At 43.9% G+C, this 17,463-nt stretch overlaps 2 protein-coding genes across 4 annotated transcripts in view; one reads left to right on the top strand and one right to left on the bottom strand.

Moving 5' to 3' along the window:
* Positions 1-17,463, bottom strand: part of SYN3 (synapsin III) — a 184,690-nt gene that overhangs the window by 92,131 nt on the left and 75,096 nt on the right. The gene's annotated exons all lie outside the window — the stretch shown is intronic.
* The window catches only part of TIMP3 (TIMP metallopeptidase inhibitor 3), a 35,613-nt gene continuing 23,515 nt past the window's right edge, over positions 5,366-17,463 (top strand). Inside the window, exon 1 of the mRNA XM_068402054.1 lies at positions 5,366-5,768. Within this exon, the coding sequence (XP_068258155.1) occupies positions 5,645-5,768 (124 nt within the window). The 5' untranslated portion in view covers positions 5,366-5,644. The remainder of the gene's footprint in view (positions 5,769-17,463) is intronic.

Raw genomic sequence — 17,463 nt, 5'->3', positions numbered from 1 at the left:
ATTAAACACAGTATAGAACCGTTAGAGCTGATGAAGGTTTAATGTTGTACCTCTAACTAAAAGCTTGGGAATGGGGTAGAGTGTTACCTATGTCTGGCTTGCAGACAGGAAGGTGACATAATTCCTTTGCAACCTCAGAGAAAGAGATCAAATGAATTTTTTTCATATGTATTTATAGAATCAAAGACATTTTTGAAAAAAGAGTCGTCTTATTTTAAGTAGCATATGAAGGTCACTGATATAATGAAGGAACTAATAGAGGTGGAGTTTTTTCCAACCTTTTCCACATTCATAAATCATAGCAAATACAAACATTTAAAACAAAATAGTATCCTCAAAGGAATGTCAGAAGAAACAGACATTCTGAAAAAGAAACAGATAATCATGAAATACAAGAATCTTTTGCTAATGCAATGCATGACCATTCTGTACTGCCCTACGGCATGGCGTAACTGTGCTGTAAAAAAGGACATCAGATAGCTCTGAAAAGCACCTATCCTTTCCCACCTGCTGCATAAAAGCAGAAAAACAATGATATCTCCTAGAGCGTGTGATGCTGAGCTGGTGTAAAAGATATGACGATTGTCAACTTCAAGAAAAGTTTTTAGGACAAGAGGAGGCTTTTGAGCAACTTGGCAGCGGAACAATTTAGAATGTTAATGGTAGGACTCCACGCTCTTGAATCAAGCCAAATTACTGTGGAAAAGTTAAAACGGAAAAATGCCCATACTTCATAAGCTTTTAAAATTAATATATTGTTCATGGAGGTGGCAGGACTGTTTGGACTGCAGGCTGAAGTCTCCTGACTTCATTCATGCCATGCTCAGTTTAAGGCAGCTGAGGTTTGGTCATGAGCTGGAGTGTTTTCAGCCACTGCATGTGTCAGGGTTTTTTTTCTCTGGTGGTGGTGGTAGTGGGGGGTATTTTTTTTTTTTCTCTCTCTCTCTTCCCCCCTCCCTCCCTCTCTTCCTTTCTTCCTGCCTTTCTTTCCTCTCTATCTCTATTTTTTGGCCAGCACTTCCTGTAGTTTGATGAAGCCCTTCTGTACTACTTACATTCAGGTGCTTCCATCAGTTCAGAAGCAGTTTTCTGCCAGCACCTGGCATCCCTCACAATGAAATGTGATCAGAAGGGAAGTGAATGTGCCTTTAGTTTATTTACAGCAACACCTTATGCTTCTTGAAGGAATATCCCAAAGTGCTTTTCTCTCAGTCTCTGCAGCTAGCTCCAGGATGGTCCTTTCCAGACACAAGCAGGACTTGTGGAAGGAAAATGATATTGTAAATCAATATTTTCAAGTACCTTAGGGATGGGTGTCAAGGGGATGGGGCCAGACTTTTCTCAGTGGTACCCAGTGACAGGACAAGGGGCAACAGGCACAAACTGAAACATGGGAAGTTCCATCTGAAAAAATGAGGAAAAACTTCTTTACTTTGAGGGTGAAAGAGCACTGGAAAAGGCTGCCCAGGGAGGTTGTGGAGTCTCCTTCTCCGGAGGTATTCAAAACCTGCCTGGACACGACCCTGGGCAAGATGCTCTAGGGGAACCTGCTTTGGCAGGGCGTTGGACTAGACGATTTCCAGAGGTCCCTTCCAACCCCAACCATTCTGTGATTCTGTGATTCTGTGATGCTGTTAATATGCTCCTGATGTAAACTGCAGTGAGTATCTATGGAAGCATAAGGTAGTTCTCCCTCCTGAAATTTAACCAAGACACCCAGCTTAACATCTGTCCTTTTGCAAAGAGTGGGTTCTTCAGATACTGCAAGAAACCTAGCTTCATCTGCAAGAAATGCAACCATCTCTTGCAGCACAGTGCCCCCTAGCACTGTCTCTACACATTCATGCAGGATTGAGGGAAGAAGGCCACTTCACTCAGTCAACAACACCTGCAGGACATGGCTTTCCCTGGGAATTTTCACACCAACTATTGACCCAACCCAGTCATGCTTAGCTTGTGGGAACAGACAAGATCACAGCATGAAGTGGTGTGGCTGCCCAGTAAAGCAGAGAGATCCTTAATTGTGTTCAACAGTGTGTTCTTGGTGGAGGACTGGAATAACATAGATGTCTTTATTTGGTGACACTAACCAAATGTGAACTCTAATTTTCTCGTATGAAGATCAAGGTGTTTATTTTCTCCTTCTTTCTCTGCTACAGTTTTTATGGCCATATAAGGCCTAAAGTTTTATCTAGGCAAAGGAGCTGGATGCTAGTTTTTATTTTCTTTCCTTTGCAGTTTCTCCCACGCAGATAGGGCATAGAGCAGGAATTCAGATAGAGTTCTCCTTTCAGTTCCTTCACTGACTTTCTGTGTTACTTTGATCCCATTATCAAAATATTATCAATTAAATAAACACTCAGAACGCCTGTCTGGCTCTTCCAGAGTGCGCTTTACTGGTAGGTCTCAAAGGAGAGACGCTAATATCGAATATCTAATAGAAATTATCAGAGGATAAGATACAGTATCTCTATTTAAAGATGATAAAATGAATGTGCAGGCAGGTTAAATGATTTAACCAAGGCCTCCTAGCAGGCCACTGGCCAGAATGAGCTTTGCTAAGTATTATTTACCTGTGATTTACAAAAATAAAGCACTCTGGTTTCTGTGTATGAAATGTACCCTTTAAGTGACAAATAAATATGGATATTATTGTACAGTATCCAGTCCTGGTTGAAAAACCTGCATCCCTACTACTAGAGAGAAGTTAATCGCTTTTTCATAAGAATATCTAGGTGTCAAAAAAGCAGGTGAATCAGCTAAGTCCTAACTGATCCAAGACAGGTACTACTAGTCCAGGCAATGCTAATACATGCATTAAAAATGTTCTGGATCACCTCTCAAATACTGGTATAAAAGACAGTGGTAAGCCTGTGGTGTAAGTGGTAAGCAGACAGCCTGCACACCATCCCTTACAAACAGGTGAGCCCTGCTGCTGGATCAAGTTGTGGCACTCCTTTTCATCCTGAAAAGTAATTGCAGATTCCTTCCCTGGGTTATATCTGTAATCAGCACAAACCCCATGCTACTTTAACAAGCTTGGTCAGTCTCACTGTAAACAAGTTACTTCCATGCCTTGGAGGGCCCCATGTAACTTCAGTAACTTCTAGCCCCCTTTCTCTCCCTTTTCAGAAACTGAGAAGATGACTGAAGTGTTTGTTTTTCAGTCTCCTCTGAATGTGTCCAGCATCCATGTATTATAGTCCCTCTTAGCATTCACACAGCACCCAACATCTTTAAAGCTTATTACAAAGCATTCAGCTTGTTAGTCCTCAGAACACACAGGAAAGGTGTTGTTATAGAAATGAGGAAACATACTCAGAGGAGTTACTTGGCCAGAGAGCGAAGGGAGGTGGTGCTGGAGCTGTGATTATAATCTAGTTGCGTGGGGGCCAAACTCTCTCTTATTTACACCAGTGTCAGGTTACGGAATAACTCCACTTCTCTCAGATACTGATCGGAGATGTTGATAGATCAGGTGTATCATGATGTTGGTAATATCAAACTTTTTACAACAACAAAGGAAAAATGAAAGTGCCAGACACACTTCATTTTTCTCCCGTGTTACTCTGCTGAGGTCAGTGGAGTTGTTCCTTGTTTACACCCAGTGAGACGGAAATGACAGTCCAATCTGACAGATTCAACTTCAGCTGTAGCACCTTGAGCAGACAGTCCAAGTACCTAAGGAGATTTTTGCATAGGGTTTCTCATATTGCAATTTGGAGCTCAATGATTCAGACACTGATGAATCTAAATTGAATGTCCTGTTTAATACCCTGCCTCATACATACTTATATGACCCGTTAGCACCTCAACACCATCTAATTTTTTCAGTGTGTTCACTCACACACATTCCTGAGAAGCTCCCATCACTGTTACCCCCGTTACACAGATTGGGATTTGAAGCACAGTGAGGCGAAGCTGTCACACAGGTGGTCTGTGTCACAGCAAGGGTAGGAACCTGCGTTTCCCACTGTTAGCATTGTCACCTTGATCTCTACTAGCAACACCCATCTTGAAGCTTTATGTACTGATGCTCCAAATAAAAGCCTGTGTTGCCATAAGACTGGAGGTTTTAATTTTATATGGATGGGATGATTAAAGAAAAGGTGTAGGCAGGCTGTGCTTCACCCAGATGGAGCAGAATTGTAAATCAAAAGACTTAGCTGACTATTTAGAAATTTAGGACAGCTGGTCCCTGGCTTTTAATACCAGCATAATTTATAACTAGACATGCTTAAGTCTTGTAAACCCCGTGGAAAGTACTGTGACATTATATACACTGATTTGATACTGTGATTAATCACCCCTCAGTCCCCTTTGCAGGATAATAAGGCTGTCTGTATCTTGCAGCTGGCAATCTCCTTCCTTACAGTCCCAGCTCTTCTATAACATTTACATTTCTACAGCTGATAGAAATTTACGGTTCCAGAAGGGGATAAGGGAAAACAAAACAAACAGGACTTTTCTATACATTCCACTAAAGCTGCTCTGCTAAAATATACTTTGAGATTAAATGTTGGGAGTGCCTGGGTAGATACAACACTGCTTTTTCCAGCTTGGTTTTATCAGTTTATGACCCCTTTCTGACCAAAACCCCTGAGAAGGGGAAGTGATGGGTGGTGGTGGTGGGGTGACAGGAGAAGAAGGAGCATTTGAGCGGGATTAAAAACCACAGGATGAAATCCTGGTTTACAGTTCAGCTAGGTCTTGTCCTTCTTTTCCTCCATCCTCTTTTCACTGCCTACTGAAAGAGGGAAAGAAGCAACACTCTGCACTCCTCTTGCGTTTTCTGGTCGCTTTCTGAAAGCCCTTTGGAACACTAATTCACCTCCTCCAGTTCAAAATCAGCTTGCAGACAGCCGAGATGGTTTCGAGGGGAACAGCCCAAGCTTTCCAAGCAAACAACAAACCCCCCGCCTGTTTTCCAGGTGCCTCTTCGCACCCTGAGGCGCGGAGCGGGGCTGCCGAGGGGAGGTAGGTCCTGGCCGAGGTGGCGGGGGGGACTCCTCGGGGCCAGACCCGTCCGCGCACCGGCGCCCGCGGGACGGATACTCGCCGATACCTCCTCGGAGCTACAACTAGTTTTTCAGAGTTTCAACAGCCCCGCGACGGGAGGGGACGCAGGCTGGGGACGGGGACTTCTCCTCAGAGCACCGGGTTACCTGCGCCACCGGGGCGCCCCACCGCCCGCGCGCGGCGCTCCCCGCACTATTCCGTATAAGGCGCTGAAGCGGCGGCCGCGGCCCCGCCCCGGCCCGCTGGCCTCTCCCGCCGATGAGGTAATACGGGGCTCCCATTGGTCGGGGGCGGCGGCGCCCCCGGAGCCCGAGAGGGCGCGATCGAGGCTATAACTCAGCGCACCGGCTCGCCGCGGCGCAGCGCAGCTCCGAACAGCTTGGTACGGCACCGCACCCACCGCCGCTGGGAGCCGCGGACCTGCCGTGCTCTCCGGCTTGCACTGTCCCGCCGAGCGAAGGCTGCGCTGCCGAGGCCAGGGAGCGAGAGAGGGGCAGTGCGAGCAGGCGGGCGGGCAGTCGCTGTGCGCGGGCTGTTAGGGACCGAGAATAAAGTCAGGCGAACGCAGCAGCGGCTGCGCTCCTGCTCCGCAGAAGTGAGGAGGCACCTCGGGGTGGGGGGAAACATGACGGCGTGGCAGAGTTTCCTCGTCGTGTTCCTCTGCAGCTGGAGCCTGCGGGACTTGGTGGTGGAGGCTTGCACTTGCGTCCCCATCCACCCGCAGGACGCTTTCTGCAACTCCGACATCGGTAAGTGCCGTGGGCAGCCGGCGCCTCCTTGCCCCTCAGCCGCCCGGGGCAAAACGGCCCCGCCGGGGCTGGGCGTCTCCCTGGGCGGGAGAGCCGAGGCCCCTCTTGCGGGGACGTGGCACCTGCCCCGCCGGTGCGAAGCCTGCGCCTCTAGAAAGTTCCGTGGGACGCTGAGGGGGTGCGGGCAGCAGTCGGGCTGTCACCACTTTGTCCTACGAGTGGCCTAGTGAAAACAGAGGTGCGGCGGGTTAAAGTAGTGAGGGGTGACCTGACCTTTCAAGATAGGAGAGGCTCTGTAGCTGCCCCCTACGCCGGGGTTAGTAAGAGGAGAGGTGTGTGGTGGCGGACCCTCGCCCAGCCCTCCTGAGGGGCAGCAGGGAGCGAGGCATGCTGCAGCAGCAGGCCCTGGCCCACGGCAGCCTCTCCAAGAAATGCTTTCAAGAAATCAGTAATTGTAAGAGTGGCTTGTTTCCTACAGCGAGACAAAAACACAGTTGGAGGTGTGGGCAGCCAAAACTTCCTCTGCAACCTGGTGACAGATAAGAGGAGGCAGGATGAGGATGAGCTCTCTCAAGCAAGGAAACCACCCGTGGTGGTTGGTGTTGGAAGGTGCAGCTAACATAGGCTTGTGGTGCTGCACCGGTGACTTCGGGAAGGGCTGGAGAAGCAGGTTGCAAGTGTCTCTGCTTTCCGCATGTTACATTGCGATCTCTGCAGCTGTGGGAAGTGTGTGAACATGCGGGCTTTTTGGAAAGTTGAAACACTTTTATTGGATGCCGGCTGATGTTCTCAGCTATGGGTTTTAGCATCCCTAGGGGGCTTCGCTACACTAATTTTAGCTAAGGGACAAGGGACACACCCAGAATCTCCGAGGAGAAGGTAATGGAGACTCTTGTCTCAAGTTCTTTGGTTTGTTTGTAGCTAAGGGTGGTTAACCAAATACAGTTACTGCTTGGTAAGTGTCCTGTGGCAAAGTATATGAAATCAGTTAGTGGTGTCCTTTGAGTTAATACTGGACACATGTTCACATAACAGTAAATACAGGCTGTCACTTCAGCAACTGTGAGTGGACTGCATGAGTGAAGTCTTCTTGCACATCTGTGGATTGTCTTAGTAGCACAGTGCAAAAAGGGGTTGGGGGACTTTGCAGTCTCTGCTTGGAGTCAGTACTGTGTGGGTACCAGCAGTGCAAAGAAATCCTCCTGGCAACTGGTATGGAAGTCAAATAGAAAATTATTCTTCCTGCAGCAGATACGCACCTATTGCTATGAACGCTGCCAGTGGCTCTTTGAAGTTAGCCAAGCTTACTGGCAAAAAATCTCTCTCTTGCCTTTAACTCTTTTACAGAAACTACAGTTATGCTTGGTTATTCATGTCTAGTTTATATAGTGTATCTGCTCTTGAATGCCAAAAAAAACATTACATGTTAAAAGTGCTGGGAAGGTTACAGTTTGCTTCAGGGATGATAGCCTGGAAAATATTTATAAAATAGTCTTATACTGGGGAATTCTTCCAGGAAAATGCAGTATTCAAAGTTTTGTTGCCATTTTCATAGTTTGGATCAACAAGTGTGCCACCTAAGTGGCAACTGCCAGGGAGATTGTCCTTTCTGTGAAAGTGAGACTGGGAAACCATTTTTCCACAGCTAAAGCTGATGACAGCATGTGGCCTTTATTAGCTGCATTTTTGGGAGAAAGTCTACTTTCTTGCTCTGATTTGGTCATGTTACACTAGATTAAAGGTAGTTTTCAGTTTAATTAAACTTAAAATGGTGTTAAATAATTTTTTGTTATGAATACACACTGACAGTATATTTTTGCTAGATGCATAAGTGACTAGGAGTATGGTAAGCTATGAAGTTTCATATAACAGTGCTCCTGAACTTTAGGACACAAAGTTTTTCTGTTTTCTACTCTTGATTTCTGGTTGAGTTCGAAGTCATCTCCTTCACATCTCTCTCTTCTGCACTTTTCATTATATCTCATGCTTTGGCTTTGCTCTGAGATGTAGTAGATCAAAAAGTTGATGCCAGTGAGGCTGTCGTGCCTTCAGATGTCATGGCAGTGCAAAGGGAGGAGAAGCACAAGGGGAAAGAGCAACTCATTCTAGTAGATGACTTAAATGCAAGTTTGGTTAAGACCGCAGCTCTCTGTGATGGGTTAAAGCAAACGCAAATCCTTGCATTTGCTAGAACTATCTGGAAAATGTGATGTTTCTGCAGACGGATTTTAGTAAGTGCTGTCATGTTCTTCATGTGCTGAAAGGGCAAAAAGCACAGTGAGGCTTTCTGGCTCTGGAGGAGTTAATCATCTCCATGGAAACTGGTGGCAGTGTACTAGTGCAGTGTTTAGACAGACTAAACTACACGCTGGGTTATAAAACACATTGTGGGGAAGAAAGGGACTTGGCAGCAAGTTTCTATTGCTCTTGAAACTCCTAACAAAGTACCAGCTCAAAAGGGAGGAGTCAATGCAGTAAGGGCTGGAGCAGAAGAGCTTTTTAAAATAGCTTCTAAAACAATACAAGGAATTAACTAGCTAGGTGGCAGCCTAGGAGAGGCTTTTCATCTTCAGAAGCACTGAATGTTGAAGAAGGGGAAAGCTTTTAGTTTAGGAGTGTAATGCAAACTCTTACTGGTGGTCTTTCATGCCTAGCCAGTGAAATCCTACTCTCAAGTTTATTCTCTTTTCCTTTAATCTGATGTCATTAGACATTTAGTTTTTGATCTTCCTGTGGCTCAGTTCTGATACAGCCTCCCAACTCTGCATTAGAAGGTTTTAATCTTTACAGAAACAGATGCTCAAATAAACCCATTGGAAAGGGTAGGATTTTAATATGTACATCCTTCTGAAAGTGAAGGTTGTGATCTTCTAAAGGAAGCTTGAACTCCACATACAACAATAATTTTTTTTTTCCTTATTAAAAAAAGGAGGGGGGGGGAAAGAGGAACTACTGCCAGACTGGTCACAAGGGGTCTTTTCACCCAGACTGAGTGTTCCAGCATGATGAATGGAGCAAAAGTGAAGAGGTGTATCTCATCTGGCCCTCTGAGGTCAATCAATAATAAAGTTGCTGTTTTGACTCTTGGCTTGCTTTCTTTAACTGGATTGCTAAGTGCCAGAAGAGGCAGTACAATAATTAGACAAACAGTAATTGCTATGACTTGCCATCTGAACTTTGCTTCCTCCACTGTTGCCCCCTGCCTATGACCCCTTCCAGATGTGAATATTTTTCTTTTGTTTGAATTAAGAGACCTTTTGAAAGAACAGACACCAGGCATGCTTTGTTCCATTGTGACAAAGCTGTGACATTTCCAGCTGGACACAGCTGACATGAAAAGGGCTTGTTTGTCCTTTTTTTTTGCAGGAGCAGCAGGAACTTTTGAGCTTGGCTGCTGAATGTTGCATTCACAGGTTTGGAAAACATCTCCTGCCTGGCCCCCTCTGTCTCACCTCCCCTTCAAAAAAAAAAAAAAAAAAAAAAGTGAAGTTGCAGGCTGGATTTTGACAAACGAGTCTGCAAGCGATAAAGAAAGTACTTTACCCACTCCACATCTATCTCACTTTCATCTCATGCATATACTTCAGAAAACAGCTATGGCACTACTATCTGTCTCTTACCTAAGTTCAAAGGAGCTTGGAATAACATTCCTTTCTATAGTTTGTGTTGGGGGAAGAGCTATCTATTTCAGGGATGCTGGCGGGTAGTGCCTCTCTCCTCTAAATAACCTCACTCTTGGTGAGTTGGAGTTCAGAAGCTTGGGGAGATGAAGGTAAGCTCTTAGCATCCCTTGGTGTTAAGGAAGCCATTCATTCCTCCATCCTGCCGTACCTATAGCACTGAGTTCGCAGCACCTGCAGTGGCTAGCCTCCTTTGAACTGAGAGCGTGATGTGGGAATAGCAAGAGATGGCAGAAAAGGAGGAAGCTCATGAATTCCTTTGGCCCTAGGCACCTAATTGAAAATCTGTCTTTTTTTTCTTTCACTGGTTTTCTTGAATTGATCATTCCACCTTCTCACTAATAAGCTAAAAGAGATATGCAAAACAACTTGATCATACATGAACGTGGATTCTTTGCCTTGACATAGACTCTGTAGTGAGGTCACATGTGCCGTCTTATCCTTTAAGGCAGACGTGTAAGGTGTTCCAAATTAATTAAAAAGTTAAAATAAACCAGCTCCAATTAGTTATTATGCCAGTCTTTTGAGTTGAGATGAATTTCAAACAAATGTATGGGGTACATGGTACGATAATGGTTGAAAAGTGGTATCAACTTTGGAATCAGGCTTTTGTTGAGGAAGTAATGATGTGGTTTCATTTTTAGACTGGGCTTCTGTTTGAGGCATTTTAGAAGCAGGAAATCTGAGAAGTGCCCTGTAAAGCTTAGGGGAAGAAAAAAAAGGAAAAGTACTGTGAATGAAAAAAGTTTGTTTAACTCTTGTGGAATTCTGATGTCCATGGTAAAAATGTGGTGAAAGAGGGTGTTCCTTGTGCCTGTGTCATGCCTTCTGACAGATGACCATTCTAAACTGAATTGTCCTGGTTCATAGAAGTAGAAATATAAGTTGGTTATTTGTTGTTTTTGTTGGTTGTTTGCAATTAAAGTCTGTAGCAGAGTAGAGAGATCACCTTTTGGGATCTGGAGTTTGTCACTTCTCCAAATGTAAGTATGAAAAAAATGTGGTAGAAATTACTGTTTGGAAGATGTAGTGCAGAATGTTATATAAGGCTCCTTTGGTATCTTGTTACTATTGCATCTGCTTACTCCAGATTTCCTGCAGGAAGTAACTCCACCAAGACCTCTGAGCCAGCGGAGAGCCAGATGTTCTAATCTTGAGTCTTTGAGCTCCTTGCTTTATGTAGACACTTCTTTCATTCTTATTTTCACTGATTTCCCACCTGTTCTTGAGTACTTGCCACCTGCCAGCTGCTCCTGTAATGTTTCTGGGAAGAAGTGGGCTGGTGGGAACATAGTTATGTACAGCCATATGTGGTACTAGTGTTTTTTAGCTTTGCAAAAGTTTTCATCTGGGGTGGGAAAGGGCCTGCTTTGTTCATGTCTGTGATTCAGGATCAGCAGATTTGATTATTTGACCATAGAAGTGGCACAAGGTGACACATTCGTTCTCAGCTTCATCAGTGGACTTCACATTTTCCAGGACGCTAAATACAGTTAGTCCTCGCCCTTTAGAGTCTCTTAGATATGGCAACTGGATGGGCATCTGATGAAATGGATCTCTCTACTCATGCGTAATCCCACTGACAGTCATGGTGGGTGGGACCAATAATCTTTAGTAAGAGCACTCAGTGAGTCACCTTGGCCTTAACTGGATATTAAAGCTATTAAGCTGAAAACTTAGTTTTTTAATGTAACAATGTTATCTGAGGTCATATTTCTTTTTCCTCACAGCTCCAATACCATGTGATGCTCTTATGTAGCCCAACCAAGCATGCATCAGTGAAGAAAGGAGCCTGTTTGGTCTGGGCAGGAGGTTTTGTCATTAAATGAAACTTCTAACAGATGCTCTGTGGAAGTTCATAAGAGCTAGTAAACCTGAAAGGACAACTTGGTTTGGGTTAGCAGGCAAGGCCAGGAACGCTGTGCTTGCCAGTTCTGAACCAAACTAGAGATGAGGGACTAGTTTCCGTCCTAATAATGTCTGGAGTGCATGTGGTTGAGTTTCCTTTTAATGATGAGATTGATTTTTTTTTTTTTTTTTTTTTCCAGTTCAAGATGAAGAAGCTTTTGCTCTGATGTGCTGCTCATTGCTCTAGACTTTCAGGCTATGATTGTGTCTTTCATATGTTACAAATTGGAAACAACTTAAATGATACTGGTGAAATGATAGTAGTGTAAAAGATAAGAGGAAAACTGGGCCTTCAAGCACCAATTAGTTAAGCAAATTCAGAGTTCATTAAACTTAAAGGCCTACTGTAGCTTATCTCAACCTCTGAAGAACCTCTACATGTTACACTTGAAATTTTACTGGTGTAACTTTAATGGACTGTTACTGCTCTTTAAGCTAACTACACCTTACATAGACTTCTCTGAGACAAGGTTGATCAGAGCAGCTGACTACATTTGGAACTGTTGCAAGACTGTCTTAACTTTTCCTCGGCTTTGTGGCTTTCAGGTTTCAAAGGGGTATGTTCCAAACACTACAGAGCTTAAAACTGTTGTTAAAAAAAAAAAGTTAACCTTCTACTGTAATGTGAGGTAGTTCCCTTGAGTGACCAGAGTGAAGACTTAGTGCATTAGCTGACAATGTCTAATAACGTAAAAATGCAAGTACTTTTACACGACCCTGATTTATTTATTCAACGTTTCTGCCAGCTAGAAAAGATTCTGGGAATCTTTTGGAAACAAGATAGAAGTGTCTTGAGTTGCATGCTGGTAAAATAAATGTTGACTATGAATAGTCCACATTCCTGCTAGTGTTTATATAAAGACCTTTCCAAAGGGCAATTTCAGCCCTTAGAAACAGTATACAGACAGTAAAACTCAAGTTAAATAGCAGAGAGATGCTTATGCAAAAAATAACATCAAACTTCATCAAATATCAGCAATACTTTGCCTGTGATGTAGAATCTCATTTTTATTTTAGGAGGAAAGGAGGTGAGTGTCCCTCCTGGGACTTGAAATGCACCGGGAACCAGCAGAGAGCAGTGCTGGGGGAGGATGTTGGGGAGGCCGTTGTCAACCCAGGGATAAGATCTTGCATTGTGCTAGTGGGGAACTAGTGGTCTGAGTCAGGGGGCTCAGCTCTGAAAGCTTCCATCTTTGTTACAGGTGAGGGAAGAAGATGGTCACAGAAATAGGCTCAATGGGAAACTTGCAAGGGGAGAAGGTATTTAGGAGCTGTAGGAGTGGCGAAGGCCCTTCAAAGACTAGTCTCGGAGTATAAGAATGATTACTGAAGAAGGGAGAGATGTTGTATGGAAGCATTGATGAAGAACTAGATATGGGCTGGTCAAGCTAAGAAGAATCATTAGCTGTGATGTGTGGTAGGCCACCCCATCTGAAATTATGTGGGACACACCCAAGGTGAATCTAATCCATCTAGGAGAGTGAATGGGTACTGTGGCTTCAGGGAACACATAGGAAGGAGAACCCACATAAAACAATCCAATGCTGTGCTGATTGATCTCTAACAGCTTGTAGCATGTTGTTTCTGACTGGCAATCAAGGCTTAGGCTTTGAAAAAGCCTGGCTGGATGGACTGGACATGGACAGAACACACACACTTTACTGTGTCCGGACTCTAGCCAGGCTGTTGCCTCCCTCCATTCAGATGAATGCAAAGTTCCTTCAAATAGCCCTTCAAGAAGTGCAAGTTGCATGGGTGTGTGTGTAAGGCTTGGACTCCTTTTATTTTCACAGGGTGAGTTATAAGGAAAATACAGCTTATCTGGAAAATGATGCAGATTGTGCAGCAGGAGAAGCAAATGAAATTAAGCCAGATGTAACATACTGTCGAAAGGTACTTTTGATATACATGAAGTAGTAACCTGACCCTCTGCACTTAGGAGATAAAAGGAGAGCGTGCAAACATCAGAGCCGTTGTTGTTCAGCACCTATTTGTTGTTGATTCTGGACAAAAATACGCACTCTAATCAAAAATACACAGTCTTCCTTAGTCACCCATCTGTTGTTAAAGTGTCATTGTAATTCTGCTGGTTCTTAAGAGCTTAGAACTAGTTTATTAGGGAGGTAAAGAAAGGTATGTGAAAGGGCCCAAGGATGAAGAAGAGACCCCATATATTTTTCCCTTCTTGGTTCCTTGACTTTGACATGAAATGCCCCAGGTTTCTGCTTGCCTGCACGATCACTGGTACTTCAGCAAAGCAGATATAAATTGCACCAAATCTGCACAGTGCTTGCACAGATAGTAATGGCTACACCAGGTGCAACAGCATGAAGGTAACACGTTATTACTTCCTGCTCACTGGTCGTTCATTTGGAAAAAAAAAAAAAAAAAAAAAATCCCACCACAGCACATAGGAAGCAGGAGTACTTCTATTCCACAGGGTCATGTTCAAAATGACCCAAGCTCCTGCTGGCCCAGACTGAAGGACATGAATTCTAACTCCCTTGTGCTGTATTGTAATTACGGTATGGGGACTTCAACATCTGTTTCCTTTTCTCCACGTTTCCCTCTGTATTGGGTGTTACTGCAGTGCAGCCTGCAGGGAGGCCTGCTGGCATTATGTTAGTCTGTTAACTTTCTATAGAAGAGCATTGGAGCATTTCTTTAGACAACAAGTTCAATCTCTCATGCTCAGTGAATACATGAACAAGCAAAGATCTAGCTCTTCTGATGTTTAATCAGCCCTCTCAAATTCCTTGGATAGGCTGTAAATGGGAAGCTCTCCCCCTAGTGAGCAGGTTTTGGTGTTGGTCTCCAAACAGTTAAAATATAAGGGGAAAAAATGTGCTTGCTTGTACCAAGACAGGAAAACCACAGAATGGAAAACTTCCACTCGACTTTGAAAGAAAGGAAATGGCTGGTGTTGGAAAGGCAGCAGGTAGAGGAGAAGAGAGCCAGAGGATATCTGTAGAAAACCAGCTGTTCCCCAGGCACTTCTCCTTCAGCTCTGCATTGTTTTGGGGGAAGGAGTTCCAGGCTGGCCCCACTGTTCCAAGCCCTATACTTTCCAAACACCAGTCCCAGTTTCCTACTTCCTGCCTCTTCTGACACTGCTATAAATACCCTGCCTGCCTTTCATTGGTCTAGAGAAATGCACATTGCAGATTAAAGAGGATTGAGGTGACAGTATGAAACAGCCTTTAGACCTGCTCTTGTAAAGCGCACGATTGCTGGGTTCTCTGCTTCAGCTTGTGAAGTGTGAGGTTGCTGGGTCCCCTGCTTTAAATTTCTCTGCGAAAGTGGAGGGAGTCCTTTAAGAGTGAAGCAGTCTCCCTGGTTATCATACTCATCTCTGGACTAGGATACATGAGCCTGTTTTTAAGTAAACAGTTTCCTCCAATAAATAATATACTACATATGGTTAGAACTAAAGCTGAAAAATTTCTGGTATTTGAGAGAAGGGAGGGTGGGGAAAAGAGGTTTGAGAAGGAACAGGAGACACTAGTCGAGGGACCACACTACATGGAAAAGTATAGCTCTTGCAGTAATTAATACCTTAAATGCACTGGTGAAGAGGATCAGTCCAAGAGGAAATGAAACAGCAAAGTGACCCCTGGGACACTTAAGTAGCCATCCTGTACAGTACTTCAATAGCCACAAAATACAGAGCCCTCCCTTAGCATCCTGCAGGGCAAAAATCACAAACCCCGACAAACGTGGGAAGACAAGAGCAGCAGTTCCTGTGCAAGAGCCTCAGTATTGCAAAGGATTGTGCTGTGGGGGTAAGGGCAGGATGAGTGCTTAAGCCCTTTGTTTTACTTCTCTAAATATAAAGAGCAGCATCTGTCCCTTTTTTCTTTTTTCTTTTTTTTCCTTTTCTTTTTTTCCCCAAGGGGGTGGGGGATTAAGGATTTAGTTCGTTATTTCCTGAGAGGATCAAGATAAAAAGGAGACTTCAATAAGTCTGTTTTCATCTTCTCTACAGACAGTATATTTTCAATAGAATTAATCAGCTGTCCTGCTTTTCCCTCACTGTGTAACAGTTTACAGCTTTACAGAGAAGCACAGAAATAGAGGATTTGACAATGTTGGACAGAACTCCTAGGTGGCACTTTAAGACACCCCGAATTATCACAGGAAGGTTTTAATGGAATATTATCCATTCAGAGAGAAGCTCGACTAGGCTTGGTGGCAAATAGCCAATGACCCTTATCAGTATGTTGCCTTTAACACCTTTACTTTGGAACAAGCACCCTGCAGCAGAACCTGTGATAGTGAGTCATATGCATCATCCAGCTAGGCTGGAGTTCTGATACTGATTGAAATATACCTCGCAGAAGTCTGATGTGGGATAGTCTGACTTTCCCATAGCCCCCTTCTGTGGTTATCATCCTAATTCGTCGTAGTTAGAGATTGATTCAAACCCTGCAGTTTTAAGTTCCTTCTGAAACTCTTTAAAGGCATTTGTTATTTTAACTCGGGAGAGTCTATTTTTGTTGTCAGTATGAATATCTAATCTACCTCCTACATGCATTCTAAGTTGAAGCTATCTCTTGAGCTTCCCAGTGTATTCTGGTTTGCTTTTTGTATTTGACTGGGAGGCCAACAGGATGGGAATCATGAATTTACTCATATTTTGTTCTGAGGATTCTCCTGATGCCAAATAATTACGGGATTATGAAGATAGGACTAATAAATCCTTGTGTTACAGAGCCCTACATCCCTCTGTGTTGTGTGATTTAGCAGAAGCCTGCTGGACTAGCACTGCCAGCTTGATCCCAAGGAGACTTGTCCTTTCCAACAGACTGACTCTTTTGAAAAAACAGCAAGCAAAGTGGGAAGCAGGTCTGTACTGGCCTTTATTCCTATGCCACGTTCAAATTCGTCGAAGAAATAGTGTAGATTGAAAGAAGTGGACAGCACCTGTGTATTTGGCTGGATGGGAAAAAAAGCTTTCACTAGTACCGGAAAGTTTTCAAGCCAATAGGTTCCTTCCTGTCAGTGCAAGATCTCATGTTTGTTTCTGAATGCCCTTCTCTCACACTGATTTCTTCCAGTACTAATGGCTGTTGGAACAAGTAGGGTAAAGGAAAGCACTGGGTCTTTCTTTCCCTCCTGTCTCAGAAACTGTTTTCCTGTTTGTCTTTTATGCAGTATGGCAGCTTGGGCCATTGACGTATGCTTTGTCCTTTGTGCTGTTTAAAGCTTCCCTCTTCTGAATTTGACAACATTGCCTACACACATCCTGACTAGGCTGCTTTTTTGACAGAAGGACAGGAGAGCAAATGCAACAAGGTCCTAGGGTGATAGTTGTCTTGGCACACCTGGGGGTTTGCATTTTTGTGCAGGCTCTATATTTGTTCATCAAGCCATCATAAGGTCAGCACATGGCAGGGTTCCTTCCAGCATATATTCCTCTATATGTGGACTGGCAAGGAAAGATCGACCAAAGTTATTATTGGAAGATTATTGTGGTGGTGTTTTGAGGCAGCACCACCAGGTTACACCGTAGAAAAATATGGAAAAGGCCGTTTTTCTTCCAAAAAGTACCCAGAGTCCTGAATGGGAGGGAAAGAATTCAAAGGAGTTTTCTAAGAGGAACTGCGTAGCCCACTTGGACTTCCTTCTCTGATGAAGTCCATCAGAGCTCACAGCAGCCATCTTAACTTGGGCAATTAGAACTAAAATGCTGATGCATGTTGTTTCCCCTCTGAATTTTGGACTATATCTCTTCATTCTATTTTTTCCTTATGAGAACATCTCCACCAGAGCTGCTGCAACACCTGTGTAGTCATAAACATACTGAAATTCAGTAATGTGGACAACCAGGGTACACTGGAATCAACAGAGCTATAATGGTTAAAATAAAAAAAAAATCTTGTTCATGCATTCCCAGAATAATTTCCCTTGGCAAAGACCAAGCACTGAATGGAACTATGCACTCATGAGCTAGCTCCATGTTTGCCATTTAATAGCAAGAGCAAGCAGGATCTGTGTTCCTTTCACCCAGAAAAGGAAAACTACATTTTGGTGAGATTTCACTATAATGATAGTTGTTTCAGCCCCATTTTGGTTTTAGAATGTATTGGCAGCAAACCTACAGCTGA

This window comes from Nyctibius grandis, chromosome 5 (assembly GCF_013368605.1).
Source record: "Nyctibius grandis isolate bNycGra1 chromosome 5, bNycGra1.pri, whole genome shotgun sequence".
In the NCBI taxonomy this organism is placed as follows: domain Eukaryota; kingdom Metazoa; phylum Chordata; class Aves; order Nyctibiiformes; family Nyctibiidae; genus Nyctibius; species Nyctibius grandis.
Note: the sequence above shows the minus strand (reverse complement) of the source record. Positions and strands in the feature narration are given on the sequence as shown.